Source organism: Eptatretus burgeri, chromosome 8 (genome assembly GCF_056783735.1).
Source record: "Eptatretus burgeri isolate ZD-2024b chromosome 8, Ebu_testis_v1, whole genome shotgun sequence".
In the NCBI taxonomy this organism is placed as follows: domain Eukaryota; kingdom Metazoa; phylum Chordata; class Myxini; order Myxiniformes; family Myxinidae; genus Eptatretus; species Eptatretus burgeri.
In genome coordinates this window covers 22,106,969-22,124,157 of record NC_140968.1, presented here as the reverse complement: position 1 = coordinate 22,124,157, position 17,189 = coordinate 22,106,969, and the positions used below count along the sequence as shown (strand labels likewise).

General features: G+C 41.2%; 1 protein-coding gene across 5 annotated transcripts in view; it reads left to right on the top strand.

Annotated features, from left to right (window-relative positions):
• LOC147021289 (catenin delta-2-like) overlaps positions 1-17,189 on the top strand; it is a 344,800-nt gene that overhangs the window by 216,369 nt on the left and 111,242 nt on the right. For all 5 annotated transcript variants that reach the window (XM_085891110.1, XM_085891107.1, XM_085891108.1 and 2 more), the window contains 2 exons: positions 3,067-3,199; positions 7,222-7,435. In XM_085891110.1, coding sequence (XP_085747236.1) covers positions 3,067-3,199; positions 7,222-7,435 — 347 coding nt within the window. The remainder of the gene's footprint in view (positions 1-3,066; positions 3,200-7,221; positions 7,436-17,189) is intronic.

Genomic DNA, 17,189 nt, shown 5'->3' with positions numbered 1-17,189 from the left:
ACAATTTTTAATGATACAAGATTCTAGAGATACAAAACTCTTTATAGCAACGGTATATACTAATCATTGTAGTTTTTATATAATTTATGCAAAGGTGTTTACTAATAAGTATGTGTGTGTGTTTAATTTCCCCTTCTATACCTGCTTTCTTCTCCTTCATTGTTTCTGGGTTGACCTCTCATTCTCTGACACATGAGCCATGCTAAGAGCCTCAATATTACAGTGTATTTAAAAAAAAAAAAAATTACAAGAATTGCAAAGAAGCGAAAGACAAAAGTAGAAATTTAAGTTTTTCTTGATTATTTTGAAATTCAATGTTGAATATAAAGAGCATGCACCTTTAGATAATATGGTGGAATTATACTTGCCACCTCTACCTGTACAACGTTTATAATGACTTGCTCTCTATTTTCAAATATAAATTTTCCCCTCCTTTTGTTTCCTGCAGGGGGTCTCCACTATAAGTCTCCCTGCAATCTATCATTTCGCATACAAGTCCATAAGTTACTTGGGAACATTTTCATAACGCATCCAACAATTCCCCACAGTAACGTCTTTTGGACAGAAGACCAATTACCAGGCGTTCCACCCCACATTGAATTCCACACCAGCTTCCCAGAGTTTCACCCCACAATGCACTGTCATCTCATGCTGTGCATTGTTGGACTTGATGCCTCCATATACTGTACAGTCCTATACTATATATTTTAAAAATATTTTTATGCTTTTCTGCGCTATTTGTTGAACAATGAGTGATAAACAAAGTGGTAACGAAAAATGGTGAACCTGCATGGAAGCAGCAAGGCAGTAGTGTGACTGGATGTCAAATCAGACAGAGTGAAACAAAATAAGATAGGTGAAAGACCAGCCGATATAGTTGGCTATCTTGGTTTGCCACCAAGGACTGTTCAAACTAATTTTAAGGACGATGGCTGTGCAGACGAACACGGCGTGACGTGCGCCATTCAAGACGTGCTGTTCAGAGAACGTGGCCCGTGCTGCAGACATGGTTGAAGTGGGTGTGGAAATGGTGGGAGCTCTTCGTGAGGTCCCGTGTGGACACCGCAGCAGGTCGCAGCACGAGTGTCAGGTTTCACGGCACGAGTACGTGTGCTGACGCAAAGGCTGAAGCCTTGATCCGTGGGGGAGACCACGTAGCCCAGTGGGAAGGATACTTTAGAGGGTGAAGGACTGATGCAGGCAGCTTGGCAGGGACTATTAAAGTTCTTCAAGGTGTAAGACCAGTAATTAATTATAAAATAGTTAAACATTATGGTAAGATAAAAATGTGTTTGGGTTTTAAAATATGTTAAATTTCTGTATTTTTTTCCAATGTTTTGTGTGTTTCATCGGTATTTTTTGAATGCTCAGATTGTTGAGTGGTGTTGTATATGTTAGGGTTAGGGTGCATATGTTAGCGTTAGGGTTAGGGTGTATATGTGTTAGGGTTAGGGTGTATATGTGTTAGGTTAGGGTGTATATGTGTTAGGGTTAGGGTGTATATGTGTTAGGGTTAGGGTTAGCTGTTTGGGTGTATACATGTGAGGGTTAGGGTGTATATGTGTTAGGGTTAGGTGGTATATGTTAGGGTTAGGTTGTATATGTGTTAGGGTTAGGGTGTATATGTGTTGGGGTTAGGGTGTATATATTAGGGTTAGGTTGTATATGTTAGGGTTAGGGTGTATATATGTTAGGGTTGGGGTGTATATGTGTTGGGGTTAGGGTTGGAGTGTATATGTGTTAGGGTTGGGGTTAGGGTGTATATGTGTTGGGGTTAGGGTGTATATGTTAGGGTTAGTGTGTATATGTGTTAGGGCTAGGTTGTATATGTGTTCGGGTGTACATGTGTTAGGGTTAGGATTAGCTGTTTGGGTGTATACGTGTTAGGGTGTATATGTGTTAGGGTTACGGTGTATATGTGTTAGGGTTAGGGTGTATATGTGTTGGGGTTAGGGTGTATATGTGTTAGGGTGTATATGTGTTAGGGTTAGGGTGTATATGTGTTAGGGTTACGGTGTATATGTGTTAGGGTTAGGGTGTATATATATATGTTAGGGTTAGCTGTTTGGGTGTATATGCGTAAGGGTTAGCTGTTTGGGTGTATATGTGCTGGGGTTAGCTGTTTGGGTGTATATGTGTTTTGGTTAGGTTGTATATATGTTAGGGTTCGGGTGTTTTTGTGTTAGGGTTAGGGTTAGCTGTTTGGGTGTATATGTGTTAGGGTTAGCTGTTAGGGCTTTACATCTAAACTCAGTGTTGGATTTGTTAGGGTTAGCTGTTTGGGTGTATATGTGTTAGGGTTAGGGTGTATATGTGTTTGGGTTAGCTGTTTGGGTGTATATGTGTTGGGGTTCGGGTTAGTTTGTATATGTGTTAGGGTTAGGGTGTATATGTGTTAGGGTTAGGGTTAGCTGTTTGGGTGTGTTTGTGTTAGGGTTTGGGTGTTAGAGTTAGGGTGTATATGTGTTAGGGTTAGGGTGTATTTGTGTTAGGGTTAGGGTGTATATGTGTTAGGGTTAGGGTGTATATGTGTTAGGGTTAGATGTTTGGGTGTATATGTGTTAGGGTTTGCTGTTAGGGGTTTACATCTTAACTCAGTGTTGGAACACATCCCCTCTAAATTACACATTTGTATGGGGAAAAATTCCCCACTCTACGTCGTTTCATTACAAGTCCAACTTTTCTGGAACGTATCTTTGACATTTCGCGAGAACCCCCTATAATGGTTAACTGTTGGTACTTGGTTGTTTATTTTCTCTGCACATTTAAAAACTTCAGTCCAGCCATAATTCAATTCGATCAAAGCTATAATGCTTGTGGATTCTAACCCTTATTTGACCATACTCTTCATCCTCCTTACATATTGTCATGCCCCAACTACTGGTAATGCTTGCCCATGATCAATGGCTCAAGTGGGGACATTAGTCATAAACTGTATATTAGGAAAAAAGGCTAACCTTCTGGAGATATTTTATGTTTCAGTCAAGCATGGTGCACATCATGTGCTGCTGTTTTGATGATGTCTTTTGGAGGTGGCTGGGAACCATTGCAAGATGTGTGTGACAGGGATGCTACGTGGCGGGACCCTGAGCTTCCTGAGGTGGTCTCCATGTTACAGCATGAGCTACAGGCTGTCCAAGCCAATGCTGCGGCCTACCTGCAGCACATTTGTTATGGAGATGATGCGGTGAAGACAGAGGCACGTTTGCTTGTGAACCATATTAGGTGTTGTATCTTGTAGACAAAATATCTGCATGAGAAAAGCAAATTAATATTTATATTTATGCCAGACTTCCACAATTTTGTGGGTTTTTGTCTTCTTGCCATCATATTTGTAGATATTCGAAAAAAAAATGTGTTATTATACTTATCATTATTATTAGTGGTACTGTATTATTATTAATTATTGTTATCTTATTACATGGCATGAAATTATCACTTGAGGCTCTTTAAGGGTGTTTTGAAGATTGTTTTTCCAATTACTTTTTTTTATTTCTGCAGCAGAACTTGTGTGGTGCCTTTAAATGAGTTATTTTAATCACGAGAAACACCCACTGCCTCGGGAGCATTGGCGGAGGGGGGGGGGGGTTGTATGTGTGTCCATCACCCGACCCTGTGTACTAATGAACAAAACATGTGCAACATTTTGTGGAGATTAGTTGGGCCAGCAGTCTTTTTATTTTATTTTAATGATTTTCAGATATACATACAAACATGTATACATACATATAATTGCCTTATTTTATACTAGCAGAGGTATCTGGCGTTGCCCAGTGCTCATCGAATCCTGTTCACATTTTGAAGAAATAAATGATATTTTTTGTTGGGGTCTAAAACACTTCCCTATGCCCATTAAGGACCATGGTTGGGTATCATTTAATATAACCTTTCACATCCCTACAAAGGCTTAGGTACTACAGAGTGAATTTATTTTTGTTTTATTTATTTATTTTTTTAATCCCCCAAATCCAACTTAAATTTATTTTATTTATTTATTTTTTTGCCTAAAACACTCCACGACACTCTGATGAATCTTTGAAAGTTTGATAAAGATCTGTTTGGCCATCTCTGAGAAAAATGGTGACACACACACACACACACACAAACAAACATCTCTGTTATAGATAGTAGGATTCTAAACGTTGAGGTGCAAACTTTGAGGTCATTTATCAAAAACAAGTTTTGTGAAACCATTTATTTCTATTGTACACAATGCCGAGGCTTGTGGAGGAGCTAGAACATAGAACGGACCAGGATATAACAAAATGAAAAGTGTAGTAGAAAGAAGATGGGTTGGGGGGAGGGAGCACACAACAGCAAGGTTGAGGGACAAAAGAGTGGGATTACTTGGAGGAATCAGGGACATTGGAAAGAATGAGAGCAAAGGGAGGACACAGAGTGAACAAAATAAATAAAGCTGCAAAGTTTCGTAGATGAAGAAGGAAAATCTGGAAACCCAGAAAGAGGTTTGCTTGGGGAGGGTTAATGGGGGTCGAAATTTTTTTATGGTTGTGGATAAGGGATGACTTGAGAGATTGAAGAACAGTTGCTTCGAAGCACTGGAGAGAATAATAACATTGAAGAGACTGAGGAAGGCCCACAGACGAGCTTAATCGCTGGAGATATACATAATTTTTGAAGACCTTGGTTTCCATGGCATCATGCTGAGCAAGGTGTGAGGCAGGGGCACCAGCTCAGAGAGGAGAGCAGTGCTACAATCAAGATGTGGATGAAGGTTTTGCCGGATTACTTAGATGGTTTGCCTATGAAAGGTCATGACTAATGGTGAACTCCAAAGGTTGAGTGACTGAACTTCTTCAAAAGGATTGGAAGGAAGTAAATGGAAGAGTTCCCCAGATGGTCTTTTCAAATAGACATAGTGAGAGTGTGAGATTTGTCAGGATTGAAAGACATATTACAAGTTTAGGACTAGCTCATGATTCAATCTAGGCCAGCAGACAGGGAATAGGCTGCTGCCTGCCCATCTGAAGGGTGAAGGAAGTTATGTCATTAGGTGGAGTCATTAGCAAATAGATAAAGAAGATTTTTTTTCAGAGTGTCCAGAGAGATCTTTGATGAAGACAAGTTTGAAATTTCATTCTTGAGGTTGCCAATATGTTGTTCTCTGGCTCTCCTGGGAATGGACACACTTGTTGAGGGCTTTGTGGAGTGATCGAGGTTACCTTCGGTCAGAAGGCAAGTTGTTTCAATGCACTTGCCTCACCACAGGATTCGTTATACCATGAGTGGGAGGAAGGGTGTGATAACTGAAGATGAGATGGGATGAATCTGTGCACAAGAGAGAGCTGGTTTCTGTGGAAGAATTCCCAGGCCAAATTAATAGCAGGGGTGGCGGATATAGTCGATCAGTCCTGAAGTGAGATGGCAGCTTGCAGTCCCTGCCAGTCAGACTGAATGAACTGCCAGACATACCGGTGCTCAGGCAGCTCTCTTAAAATAGACAGCGAGATGTTGACTCTCACAATCACATGAACAAATGAAACAATTGGAGCAGAGGAAGAGGAGACACTGGCAGGAAAGTTGGTCATTATCAATTCCAGAAGGGAAGATTTGCCATTGACAGAAAAGCAGGTCAGGAAGTTCACAGATGGAGTCACAGATGTCCTTTGCTGCAATACCTTGGCTGGTGAGAGAGGTACCAATACCCAGCAAATTGACATAGTGACAGTTGAAATCACCACATATGAGGACTAGAGAGTTGGGACGAGTGATTTGAAGTTGGTCTTCATTATCTGAGAGAAAGATGTGACTGGAGTCATCACTATTAAGAGGACCGTCCAGCCCACAGACAAACAAGAGGTTGGAGCGGATGGGAAGTCACAGCCAAACATATTCCTGGTGGGTTGGAGGTGCAAGAGCAGTACAAGGAGAGTGAGAAATGGGGTAAACTGCAACTCCGCTGCCGAGGCGGGGTGCAGGGATGTCCTGTAGGAAGAGGGATTACGTATGTTAAGCAGACAATGTCCGGCTTAGCAGCAGCCAGGATTGAGAGATCTCTTCCTCGTTATATTTCCCCCTTAAGCAAAGAGGGGGAAATAAAATTGCAAGTTGAGGAGCGTTATCGGAAAACACTTAGGATAAAAGAGAACACCCACACTTTGAAGTTAGGAGGGGGGGGGAGGGGACAATAACTGTATTTGAAATGAGCCTTCAATGTCAATAAATTTATTTTTAAAACTTAGTAACTCATCTTCATTTAAGTCATCCTTCCAATGACAGAGGACTCAAATCCATAACCGAGTCAGACTTGGACTCAGACTTGGGGCATAAGGATTTGGATCCGGACTCGAAGCTCGGGATAGAAGAAGTCTGACTCACTGCGAGGCTGAGCACACATTTGTCACACCTTATATGTTATATTTATTTTATGAATGCACAAACCTCTTGATACATTTACACAGCTGGTTTGATCATGAATTACTTTTCTTTGAAAAAAAAATTGTTTTTGCTCGGAAAATGAAAATATTTGGAACCGTTTCCTTTAGCCATATATCTTTGAAATCTATAGCCAAAGAGGACTATGCTGGCAACCCTTTATACTCTTTGTCTTTATGGCCTTCATGGATGGGCTTGGCATTCACGACATCACAGTCGATGTTGAGGAACATGATGGTTGGCCTTAAATATCTGTCTTTTGACCACTCCTTCGCTAGTTATACTAAATGTATCTAAATCAAGTATTGAACTCATCACTATTTCTTACATATAGGGTGGCAATTATTTTAACCCTTGAAAATATTCTGACATATCAGCAGAAGGACTACATCTACTCACACCTTGTTCACTAACTGCCATTCATGATGGTGCAGAGGCCTGTTGCCATGACTACCATTATGAGATAACAAGTGCTTTATAAATTATTTGAAATAACCATAACAAATAAATTCGATATTTCTATTTTCTCGATGTTTAAGGTGTGCTGACACGATGGATTAATTATGTTGATATTGGCTCTTTAATGGCGTGAGTGAAAGAGAGTTGGAATAAATAAATAAAAACAAGTTTATTGTAGATGCTACACCTTTTTGTACTACATTATTCACCGCGTTGTTAACCTGTTTTTTTATAAAAACATTAAAAATCACGTATACTATAGTATCTATATGACCTGGTGCATCAATGACATGTTTCATGTGATGTGTTATTATTAAACTGTAAACATGTTGCATAAGTTATCATTTTCCTTTTTTTTATTTCCAGGTGAGGAAACTAGGTGGTATTTCTCTGCTGGTCAATCTGCTGGACCATGGATCAGGTGAGGTGCGGCGTGGAGCCTGCGGTGCACTTCGAAACCTTGTCTATGGCAAAGCCAACGATGCCAACAAACTGGCGCTGCAGTCATGTGGAGGCGTGCCAGGTCTTGCTCGCCTCCTCCGTACCGCCAGTGACCTCGAGAGCCGGGAGCTTGCCACTGGTTTGCCTTTTACCATCATTTTCTAAAACCTCACTGTTTTTTAAAACCTCAATACCAGTATTTTCCCAGAATCATTTTCTTTCACTTATTTTCAATTTCCCTTGCCTGGAAACCAACTTGTTTTAACCTTTTAACAATACTGTAAGTCTTCATTTCCTCCACTGGTGGACATGCATGTGGTTTGATGCATGTTATTAATATTTTGACTTTTGATTCTGAAAAAAAACGTTTAAAACTAGAACTGCACTCTGTAGAGCATATGCATTCACCAGGCTGAACGGTTTCCGTTTTGTATCCCACTGATAGGCCGGATCTGCATCGGAACCTGAACCAAAATCGAATTGGCTTGTTCTTGTCACTTACCAAACTCATCCACCAAGTTTCATCAGAATCCGTCCACAATGTTTTGAAATATTGTGCTATCTATATATCCTTTTTGACCTCATCACTCAATGGTGAAGAATGACTTACTAGTCGAGTAACAATTTTTCACTACTCCCATCGGCCGGGGCTAATTAAAGTCATTATCCTTTCAAAGGAGTTTGTCACAAAAATAACAAGCAAATCTGAGATTCTACATAAATATGTTTTCAATTCTTTTCCAAGAGAAACCTGAAATGTTTGATGATCCTCCTCAAAGCATTCCACATGTTAATTCTACGCGTCGAGAACTGTTTACAAGACTGTCATATATCCAATCCACAGTTATAACTTATCCGCCACCTAAAATATGGTGACGAATTTGAGCAATATTCCATCTTCTACTAATATACTTCACAGTTCTTCTCTGTCTGAATGTAAATCACACTATACAGCTCTGTTGCACATGCTAATGAGATACACGGCTGTTACCAGCCACCGTGGTTCTGTTGAATTCCATGCCAACAGGGACATGTGAGAATTACACGTTTCCATTTCCGTAGAAATTACATTAACTTTTTTCTTTCTTTTAAAAAAAATCACTCTCGATATAGTGTACATGTATAAATGTTAATAAATCCGTAACTCTTTGTCTCCCCCCCCCCACCCCTCCGACAAGGTCGGACGCGGGGGACATTAAAATGATCATCCGTCCCTGACCGATCATCCGTCCATGTCCATTTGTGCACACGATATTTCAAAAACCGTTGAACATTTAGCTCTCGTATTACAGATATCTATTCCTCGATCATGACGTTATCTCTACCTAATTAGATCACAGCTACAATTTGGTTGAATTTTGTTGCCATGGCAACCATCTTGGTAACTTGGCTTGTATTTGCGATACTTAAAAAAACTGTTGACTATTTAGCTTTCACATTACACATATCTATTCCTCATACCACCCAAAAGGTAGGGGGACATGGAGTATCAGCTCCTTGTATTAATGCTATTTATCTTTGTTTTTGGAACAGTCAGTTGGGTATCAAATTATCAAAATATCAAAAGTTGGGTATCACGCGGTATCAAATTTTGTATTTTTCTGCAGGGGTGGCCTATAAGATTTATCGTTTTCACATTCAATAATTAACGACTCATTATTTTTCTTCATCAGCTTGTAAAATTCTATGAGTGTTTGTGTGATTAAAAAAAAAATGTCCTGTATTTACTTGGTCATTGCATAATAAGTACCTTCAGTGACTAAATTAACCAAACCATGACTTAAATTTGCCATGAGCTTTCCATGGAACGCCCACTAAAAGCCTTGAACATGAAACAAGTTGAACCGGTCTGGTCTAATACCGGTCTAAACCAGTACTTCTTGATTTCTGTCATGTCTTATCTGTACGACTGGAGGGATGGTAAATATTATTATTATTATTATTATTATTATTATTATTATTATTGCGTATAGCAGCTTGGCTGCAGGGTAGCTATCATTTTGTTGGGGCATGGCTGTGCCACTGATGTGGTACCCCTATACCAGTACACTTGAACTCATTTTGCCAACATTTTGCCAAGGATAACAGGCTGAATCAACCCCACTTGGTGTTAATTCAGCTGCCAACAGGGCTCGAACTCAGGACCTGAAGATCCCAAGCCAGCCACCATAACCACTAAACCAACACCAAGCTTTAGGCATGGTAAATAATAATACTTTACAATATCACACCGCATGACTTTACAATATATAATCTTTGCATCCACAAATGAATGCACACATGACAGTCAACTTAACATCTCATTGTAAAGATGGTAACTTCTGTGAGACAACACATTCTATTAGTGCTGCACCAGAATGGCATTTTATCTCACGATTAAGCTCAATTATTGAGCAAATTATTAAAATTTAAACAGCTTTGTGGTGAGAAAATATCACCGCGAAACTCTTCCACCCCAATCGTGTTGCTGTGATATTGAAGTCAGAAAGAGTGTCATTTATCTGAAGTTCAGGTTCTATTGGTAGAATGGTAGAATTCAATAAAACACCATAATAAGTTTTTAGCGATTTAAAAATAATATATATATATATATATATATATATATATATATATATATTCCAAAAACCATATTTACAGAGTCATACTCATGCATTGCCTAGCAGGATAGCTTCGAGCAGTGATGTTCACTATTGTTTTAGAGGGGGGGGGCACTTTTGCTGATAAGACATCAGTGTGAGGGCCGCCATACCGCCTGCAGGACTCCATAATGGCTGTTATTAGGTCCTACCTCCACATACTCTTCGTTGTGGTTAACTGGGCTGCAGTTGTAATTGTTTGTATATGGCAACCATTTCCTGATGTAGTTATGTTACTTTTATGCTTTGCGTTGGAACACTCATTTGCAACTATTGGGTGACTGATTGCATTTATGGCAGATTACGATGGAGTGTTTTCACATTTGTGTTGTATCGGCCGCACGTCAGGGGCTACACTTTAGGCCATGAGGAGCCACCGGTGGCTCGCGGGCCTTGCAATGAAGAACAGGGGCTTAAAGCTATGTCCACTCACCTCTGAGCTATGTACCCCAGGTTTGAATCTTGAATCAGCTTAAACTGTCATCCTGGTGTTTCTCAAGCAGGGAAAGCCATCAATGTGTGTGTGTGTGTGTGTGTGTGTGTGTGTGTGTGTGTGTGTGTGTGTGTGTGTGTGTGTGTGTGTGTGTGTGTGTGTTTTGTCTTCACGAGGAGGAGGCGAGCTATAGCTTGCACCCTTAACAAATAACAAATTCCTGCCTTGAGTGCTGGGAAGGCAATGGGAATCCACCTGCACCCAGCATAACCCATGCCAATAGATTGCTTTGGCAACACCTGTAAAAATTATATCTCATCTCATCTCAGAGAATACGAGTGTGAAAGGAAAAGGCATGTCAAATAAAAATACGACATAAATGACACAAAACATGGGAAAACTAGAACAGCACTCGGTAGAACACATACCTCCACCAGGCTGAACAGTTCAGGTTTTGCATCCCACTGATTTGTTTTTGTTTTCTGACCCTCGATGTAGTGTACATTCTATAAATGTCAATAAATTCGTAACTTATTGTCCCCCACCCCTCCGCCAAGGTCGGAGACGGGGGACATTAAAATGGTCATCCGTCTATGACCGATCATCTGTCCATGTACTTTTTTGTGTACACGATCTGCTGACCTGAACCAAAATTTTCAAAACACCTGAGCGCATACCTCTTCCAGGCTGAACACTTTATGTTTTGGATCCGGACTTGAACCAAATTCTAATCTGCTTGTTCTTGTCATCTAAGCAACTCATCCACCAAGTTTTGTCAACCTTTTGAGATGTCATGCTGTACGTCATTTTTGGCCTCATTTATCAATGGTGAAGAATCATTTACAAAAATTATTTTTTAATTTCATATCCACATCTGGATTTGGATCTTCTCCAGAATCGAAACAATTTGTCCTTGTCATTAATACACACAACCTGTCCACCAAGTTTCGTCCGAATCCGTGTACAACTTTTTGAGATATCGTGCTACGTATCGTTTTTGCCTATCACTCAATGGTGAAGAATCACTTAAAAAAATTAGATCCGGATCCGGATCTTCATCAAAATCTAATCAGTTCATCCTTGTCACACACTCAACCTGTCCACCAGAATCCGTCCACAACTTTTTGAGATATCCTGCACACAAACAAACAGACGGCGATGAAAACATAACCTCCGCCCACCTTCGGTGGCAGAAGTAATCATGCGTAGACTGTAAAACCAGAATCAGGAATTGCCAAAAGACGTCACTCATTTTTGATGCAACGTATAGTCCAGTGGGCAAATGTTTTCCCAGGCATTGCACTGAGTTTCTTTTTTAATTACAGTATATTGGTTTGGCAATCAAAGTAACCCAATTATGTGACTAATTCCAGGAGCTGAAATTTTAATCCAATTGTCATCGATCAATGCTTCGGAAATATCTTTTTTTTAAACAAAGTTAAGGCTCATATGCACTATTAACAGGATAAGGGGGGTTTTGACCAACAGACTTCAGAAGGAAACAAGCAGACAATCTGGAGACGTGACCGAAATGACCAAACCACAGTATATGGCAGGAGGTTTTCAGGAGTTGAAAACAAAATGATGATGGAAATGGGAGACAACAAGAGATAGCGATGAACTTCTTCACTTCTCGACATCACTTGTACGGGAAGACCTCGCTTCCTCTCACTTTATTTTCCTTGTATATTTCTTGTTTTTTTGTAGTTTTGGTTGCTGACATGTTTTAATGTTGAAGTTTTAATCCTTTTTATGTGCTAGTTTTTTTTTGATGTTAATTTAACGTTGATGAATGTTTGTATTGGTCATTTATGCAAATGGTATGGGAAAATGGATTTCGTGTTTTTTCATGATAAATAAAATAAGTCTAAAACTAACTTACTTGAAGTAATGGATGGATGAACACATTTGGACAGAAACAGGAAGGCAATTCTACAGGCTGGAAGATAAAGGACAAAGGAATGCACAGGTGTACGGAGCCTGTACTTTGAGAGGTTGTTAAGAAGGGGGTTGCTGGATGATTGCATCCACCTGGCTAGAGCTGCGGAGGGGTGGATGAATGAAATGGCAGGGGAAGCAAGAATGGACGAGAGACAATGGAAAATCACAAGACCAGCAACCATTCGCCGCTGAGAAAGCAAGATGAATTGTGTGACAGCTTCTTGATGGGTGATGACAATGACTTTCAGAGCCTTGGATTCCACATATTCTTGCTTTGGAAGCAAATACCAAATTCAAACGTTTTGCCTTGTCATGTGCAATGTCTGCTTTGAAGCTGTGGAACTATCAGTTTTCACCAGCCAGGGAGAGACAGGTCAGAGAGTTCAGATTTGAGACGAACTTGGTCTTGTAGTCTGACTTACCTGAAGACAGCGATACCGTTGTCATAGGTTTTGTGGAGTGATATAAGGTTTCTCCCAGCTGGGTTTGCCTTCCTCGTCGAGAAAGCGAGCTACTTGTAAGCAACTGCCCTGTGACACATGTCTTCATGTACCAATGCCAAGAAAAGATGTATGTAATAGTTGCAGGAAGGAGGGAATTAACATGTGCACCAGAGAGAGAGAGAAAGAGAGAGAAAGAGAGAGAAAGAGAGAGAAAGAGAGAGAAAGAGAGAGAAAGAGAGAGAAAGAGAGAGAAAGAGAGAGAAAGAGAGAGAAAGAGAGAGAAAGAGAGAGAAAGAGAGAGAGAGAGAGAGAGAGAGAGAGAGAGAGAGAGAGAGAGAGAGAGAGAGAGAGAGAGAGAGAGAGAGAGAGAGAGAGAGACAGACAGACAGACAGACAGACAGACAGACAGACAGACAGACAGACAGACAGACAGACATGGAGAGACAGACACCAAGCATTTGTGAAAGCATTCCCAATAATCAATATCAGTTGCAGGGGAGATGGACATATCGCAAGGGAATCGATATCAGTTGCAGGGGAGATGACGACAGTCTTAGGGAGGACATGATCAGAGCAGCAAAGTTTAGCAAGAAAGTTGTTACCAGATGCAATTGAGAAGACAATCCATGAAAGGAGATCTGAGTTGCAAAATTTTCTAATTGAGTCAGGCCTCATGCCTACCAGAAGATCTTGGCTGCACATTATATTAATGATCAATAGTGACTGGTGGTATTCAGAAATGTGAAATTTAAATTTCAAAGTAAAAAGGATTAACTGGGTTGTTTTTATCCTACATTAACGCCCCCTAAGTTTATTACTCTTCATAGGATTTGAAGATGGAAAGTCAACCAGCCTAGCAGTGACGGAGTCTTATTAGCAAAGCCATCACATGATACAGTATTCATTTAAGGTTAACACCACTAAAAGCGACACCACACCAAGTAGCCACGCGACACCACACCACACTTCGCAAAATACGATTGACTGAATGTATTAAAATGGAAATGCGTTTTTCACAGTGAAAAAAAGTAGAAGGGCACTTGGTAGGGCACATACCTCCGCCACGCAATGCCTGATCCAGTAGAACATATCGAGCCCAATACATGTTTGAGATATCGTGTTATATATCGTTTTTGGCGCGATCTTTCAATGGTGAAGAATCACTTTAAAAATTCGGATCTTCACCAAAATCTAATCTGTTCGGCCTTGTCACACGCCCATCCTGTCCACCAAATTTCATCCAAATCCATCCACAACTTTTTGTGATATCCTGCACACAAACAGACAGAGAGGGGTGAAAACATAACCTTCTTCACCTTCGGTGGTGGAGGCAAACATTGAGTGGAAATTTTTCAGAGTAACTTAGTTAAAATATTATTACAATCTATTGTGTGTGTGTGAGTGTGTGTGTGTGTGTGTGTGTGTGTGTGTGTGTGTGTGTGTGTGTGTGTGTGTGTGTGTGTGTGTGTGTGTGTGTGTGTGTGTGTGTGTGTGTGTGTGGTGTGTGTCAGTATGTATGTCTTCTCCACATCACTACAAGACCACCCGTCGCTTCGCTGATGGGAATACTAAGAGAGAGGGGAGACAGAAGAGGGAACGAGAGTGAGGAGAGAGAGAGAGAGAGAGAGAGAGAGAGAGAGAGAGAGAGAGAGAGAGAGAGAGAGAGAGAGAGAGAGAGAGAGAGAGAGAGAGAAAGAGAAAGAGAAAGAGAGAGAGAGAAAGAGAGAGAGAACGAGGGGATTTGGAGGGAGGGCGAGAGGGAGAGGGAGGTGGGGTGAGATAGCGAGGGGGGAGAGAAGGAGAAAGAGGGGGAAGAGCGAGAGGGAGGTGGGGTGAGATACTGAGGGTGGAGAGAAGGAGAAAGAGGGGGAAGAGCGAGAGGGAGGTGGGGGGAGAGAAGGAGAAAGAGGGGGAAGGGCGAGAGGGAGGTGGGGGAGAGAAGGAGAAAGAGGGAGAAGAGCGAGAGGGAGGTGGGGGAGAGAAGGAGAAAGAGGGGGAAGAGCGAGAGGGAGGTGGGGTGAGATAGCGAGTGGGGGAGAAGGAGAAGGAGGGGGAAGAGTGAGAGCGAGGTGGGGTGAGATGGCGAGGGGGGAGAGAAGGAGAAAGAGGGGGAAGAGCGAGAAGGAGGTGGGGTGAGATACCGAGGGGGGAGAGAAGGAGAAAGAGGGGGAAGAGCGAGAGGGATGTGGGGTGAGATACCGAGAGGGGAGAGAAGGAGAAAGAGGGGGAAGAGCGAGAGGGAGGTGGGGTGAGATAACGAGCGGGGGGTGAGAAGGAGGTGGGGTGAGATGGTGAGGAGGTAGAGAAGGAGAAAGTCTTCATGAACTTCTCCAAAGTGATAAAGTTTTTAAAAATTGCAAACAAAATGTGAATAAGTTAGGTTAACAGCAGAAATCAGATGATTCTCAGCTACATAAGTATTCAATACCTTTGCCGAATTAACCCTAAATCGCTTCAGGAGAAAATTATTTGTTTTAAAGGTTATCAAATAAGTGGAATAGGTTTTACCTGCATGGAATCATTGCTTTGAATTTTAAAATTAAGCTCCCTCACTTATCTAAGGAGTTTTAAGGTGCAACTCACTTGGTCAAATAACAAGGCAAACATGAGACCAAGGAGCTTTCCAAAGAAGTCAGACATAAAGTGGTGGAGAAGCACCGTTCAGGAGAGGGTTATAAGAATATTTCAAAGTCACTCATTATCCCTTTGAGTACGGTGAAATCCATCATTAAGAAGTGGAAGACATATCATACCACCCAGACTCTACCCAGATCAGGTCACCCATCCAAAATTATCAACCAGGCAAGCAGGAAACTGGTTCAGGACGTCACTGGAAATCCAACAATGACTTCGGAAGATCTACAAGGCTCTATGTCTGAGATTGGGGTCAGTGTTCATCAATCAACAATATCCTATTCCCTTCACAATGCTGGCCTGCATGGACAGGTGGCAAGAAAGAAGCCATTACTGAAAAAGACGCATCTAAAAGCTCTTATGGAGTTTGCAAAAAAGCATCTTAATGATACTGCAGGGATGTGGAGAAATGTTTTGTGGTCAAACGAGACAAAAATTGAACTTTTTGGTTTAAATTAAAAAGTGTTGTCTGGCACAAGCCTAACACTACACATCACCCAGGCAACACCATCCCTACTGTCAAGTATGGTGGTGGAAGCGTCATGTTATGGGGCTGCTTTTCATCAGCAGGGACTGGCAAGCTTGTCAGGATAGAATGGACAATGGACGGTGCGAAGTACAGGAGAATCCTTGATGTAAACCTGCTTGAGTCCACCATGAATCTGAAACTGGGTAAGAGATTCACATTTCAGCAGGACAATGATCCGAAGCATAAAACTGAAACCACACTGCAGTGGCTGAATAAGAAAAAAATTAATGTTTTTGAGTGGCCCAATCAAAGTCCTGACTTGAACATTTGTGGTGAGACTTGAAGATTGCAGTCCATCTATGATACCCATCAAACTTTGCAGAACTGGAGCAATTTTCACATGAAAAATAAGCAAAGATTTTACCATCTCACTGTGCGAAGGTGGGAGAGGCCTACCCAAAAAGACTCGTCGCAGTCATTGTTGCTGAAGGTGCTTCCACCAATTACTGACCTAAGGGGCTGAATATTTTTTGCAACCAGTGAAATTTGATTTGCATGTTTTTTTACATGTGTTCCTGACATGTAACCTCCTTCAACTACAACAGTTTAATTTGTTCTCTTCAGTTATGAATAAAAAAGTTCATTTGAAAAATTGTTTCGACGTAATTTGTCTTCCATCTAAATGTGGCATTATTGTTAGGGTGTGAATACTTTTGCAGGCTCCTGTATCCTTAATAATTCTATACTTTAGGCAAATGAAAATTTTCCTCTTCACTGGCAAAAGTGTGTGCACTCATAATTGGAGAATACCTTGAACAGTAATTATCCCCATGCTTTTTGAAAAAAATGGGGGATATCGTAATCGGCTCCATCTGTCTGTCTGTGTGTCCGCCCATCCGTCTATCGGTCCGTCATGCTATTTATTCCTAAACGGCTGGGCAGAGATTCACCAAACTTAGTAGTAATAATAACCACATGGCACGGAGGTGCAAGAACAGTATTACTTTTGGCCATGCCACCTGTGGCGGGGTCAAAGGGTCAAATACCAAAAAAGGCAATTACTGTCACATTTTTCAACAGTTTTTAAATTAAACTTTGTACTGTATATGCAATCAACAGAGAGGTTTCTCCCCCCCCCCACCCTTCTCGCTTCCCACTTTCTCGCTCCCTTCCTTCCTCAACCTCTTCCTCGCTCCCCATGCATCCTCTCCTCTCTCTCTCTCTCTCTCTCTCTCTCTCTCTCTCTCTCTCTCTCTCTCTCTCTCTCTCTCCCTCTCTCTCTTTCTGTCTCTGTCTCCCTCTGTCTCTGTCTCTCCCCTCCCTACCTACCTCTCTAT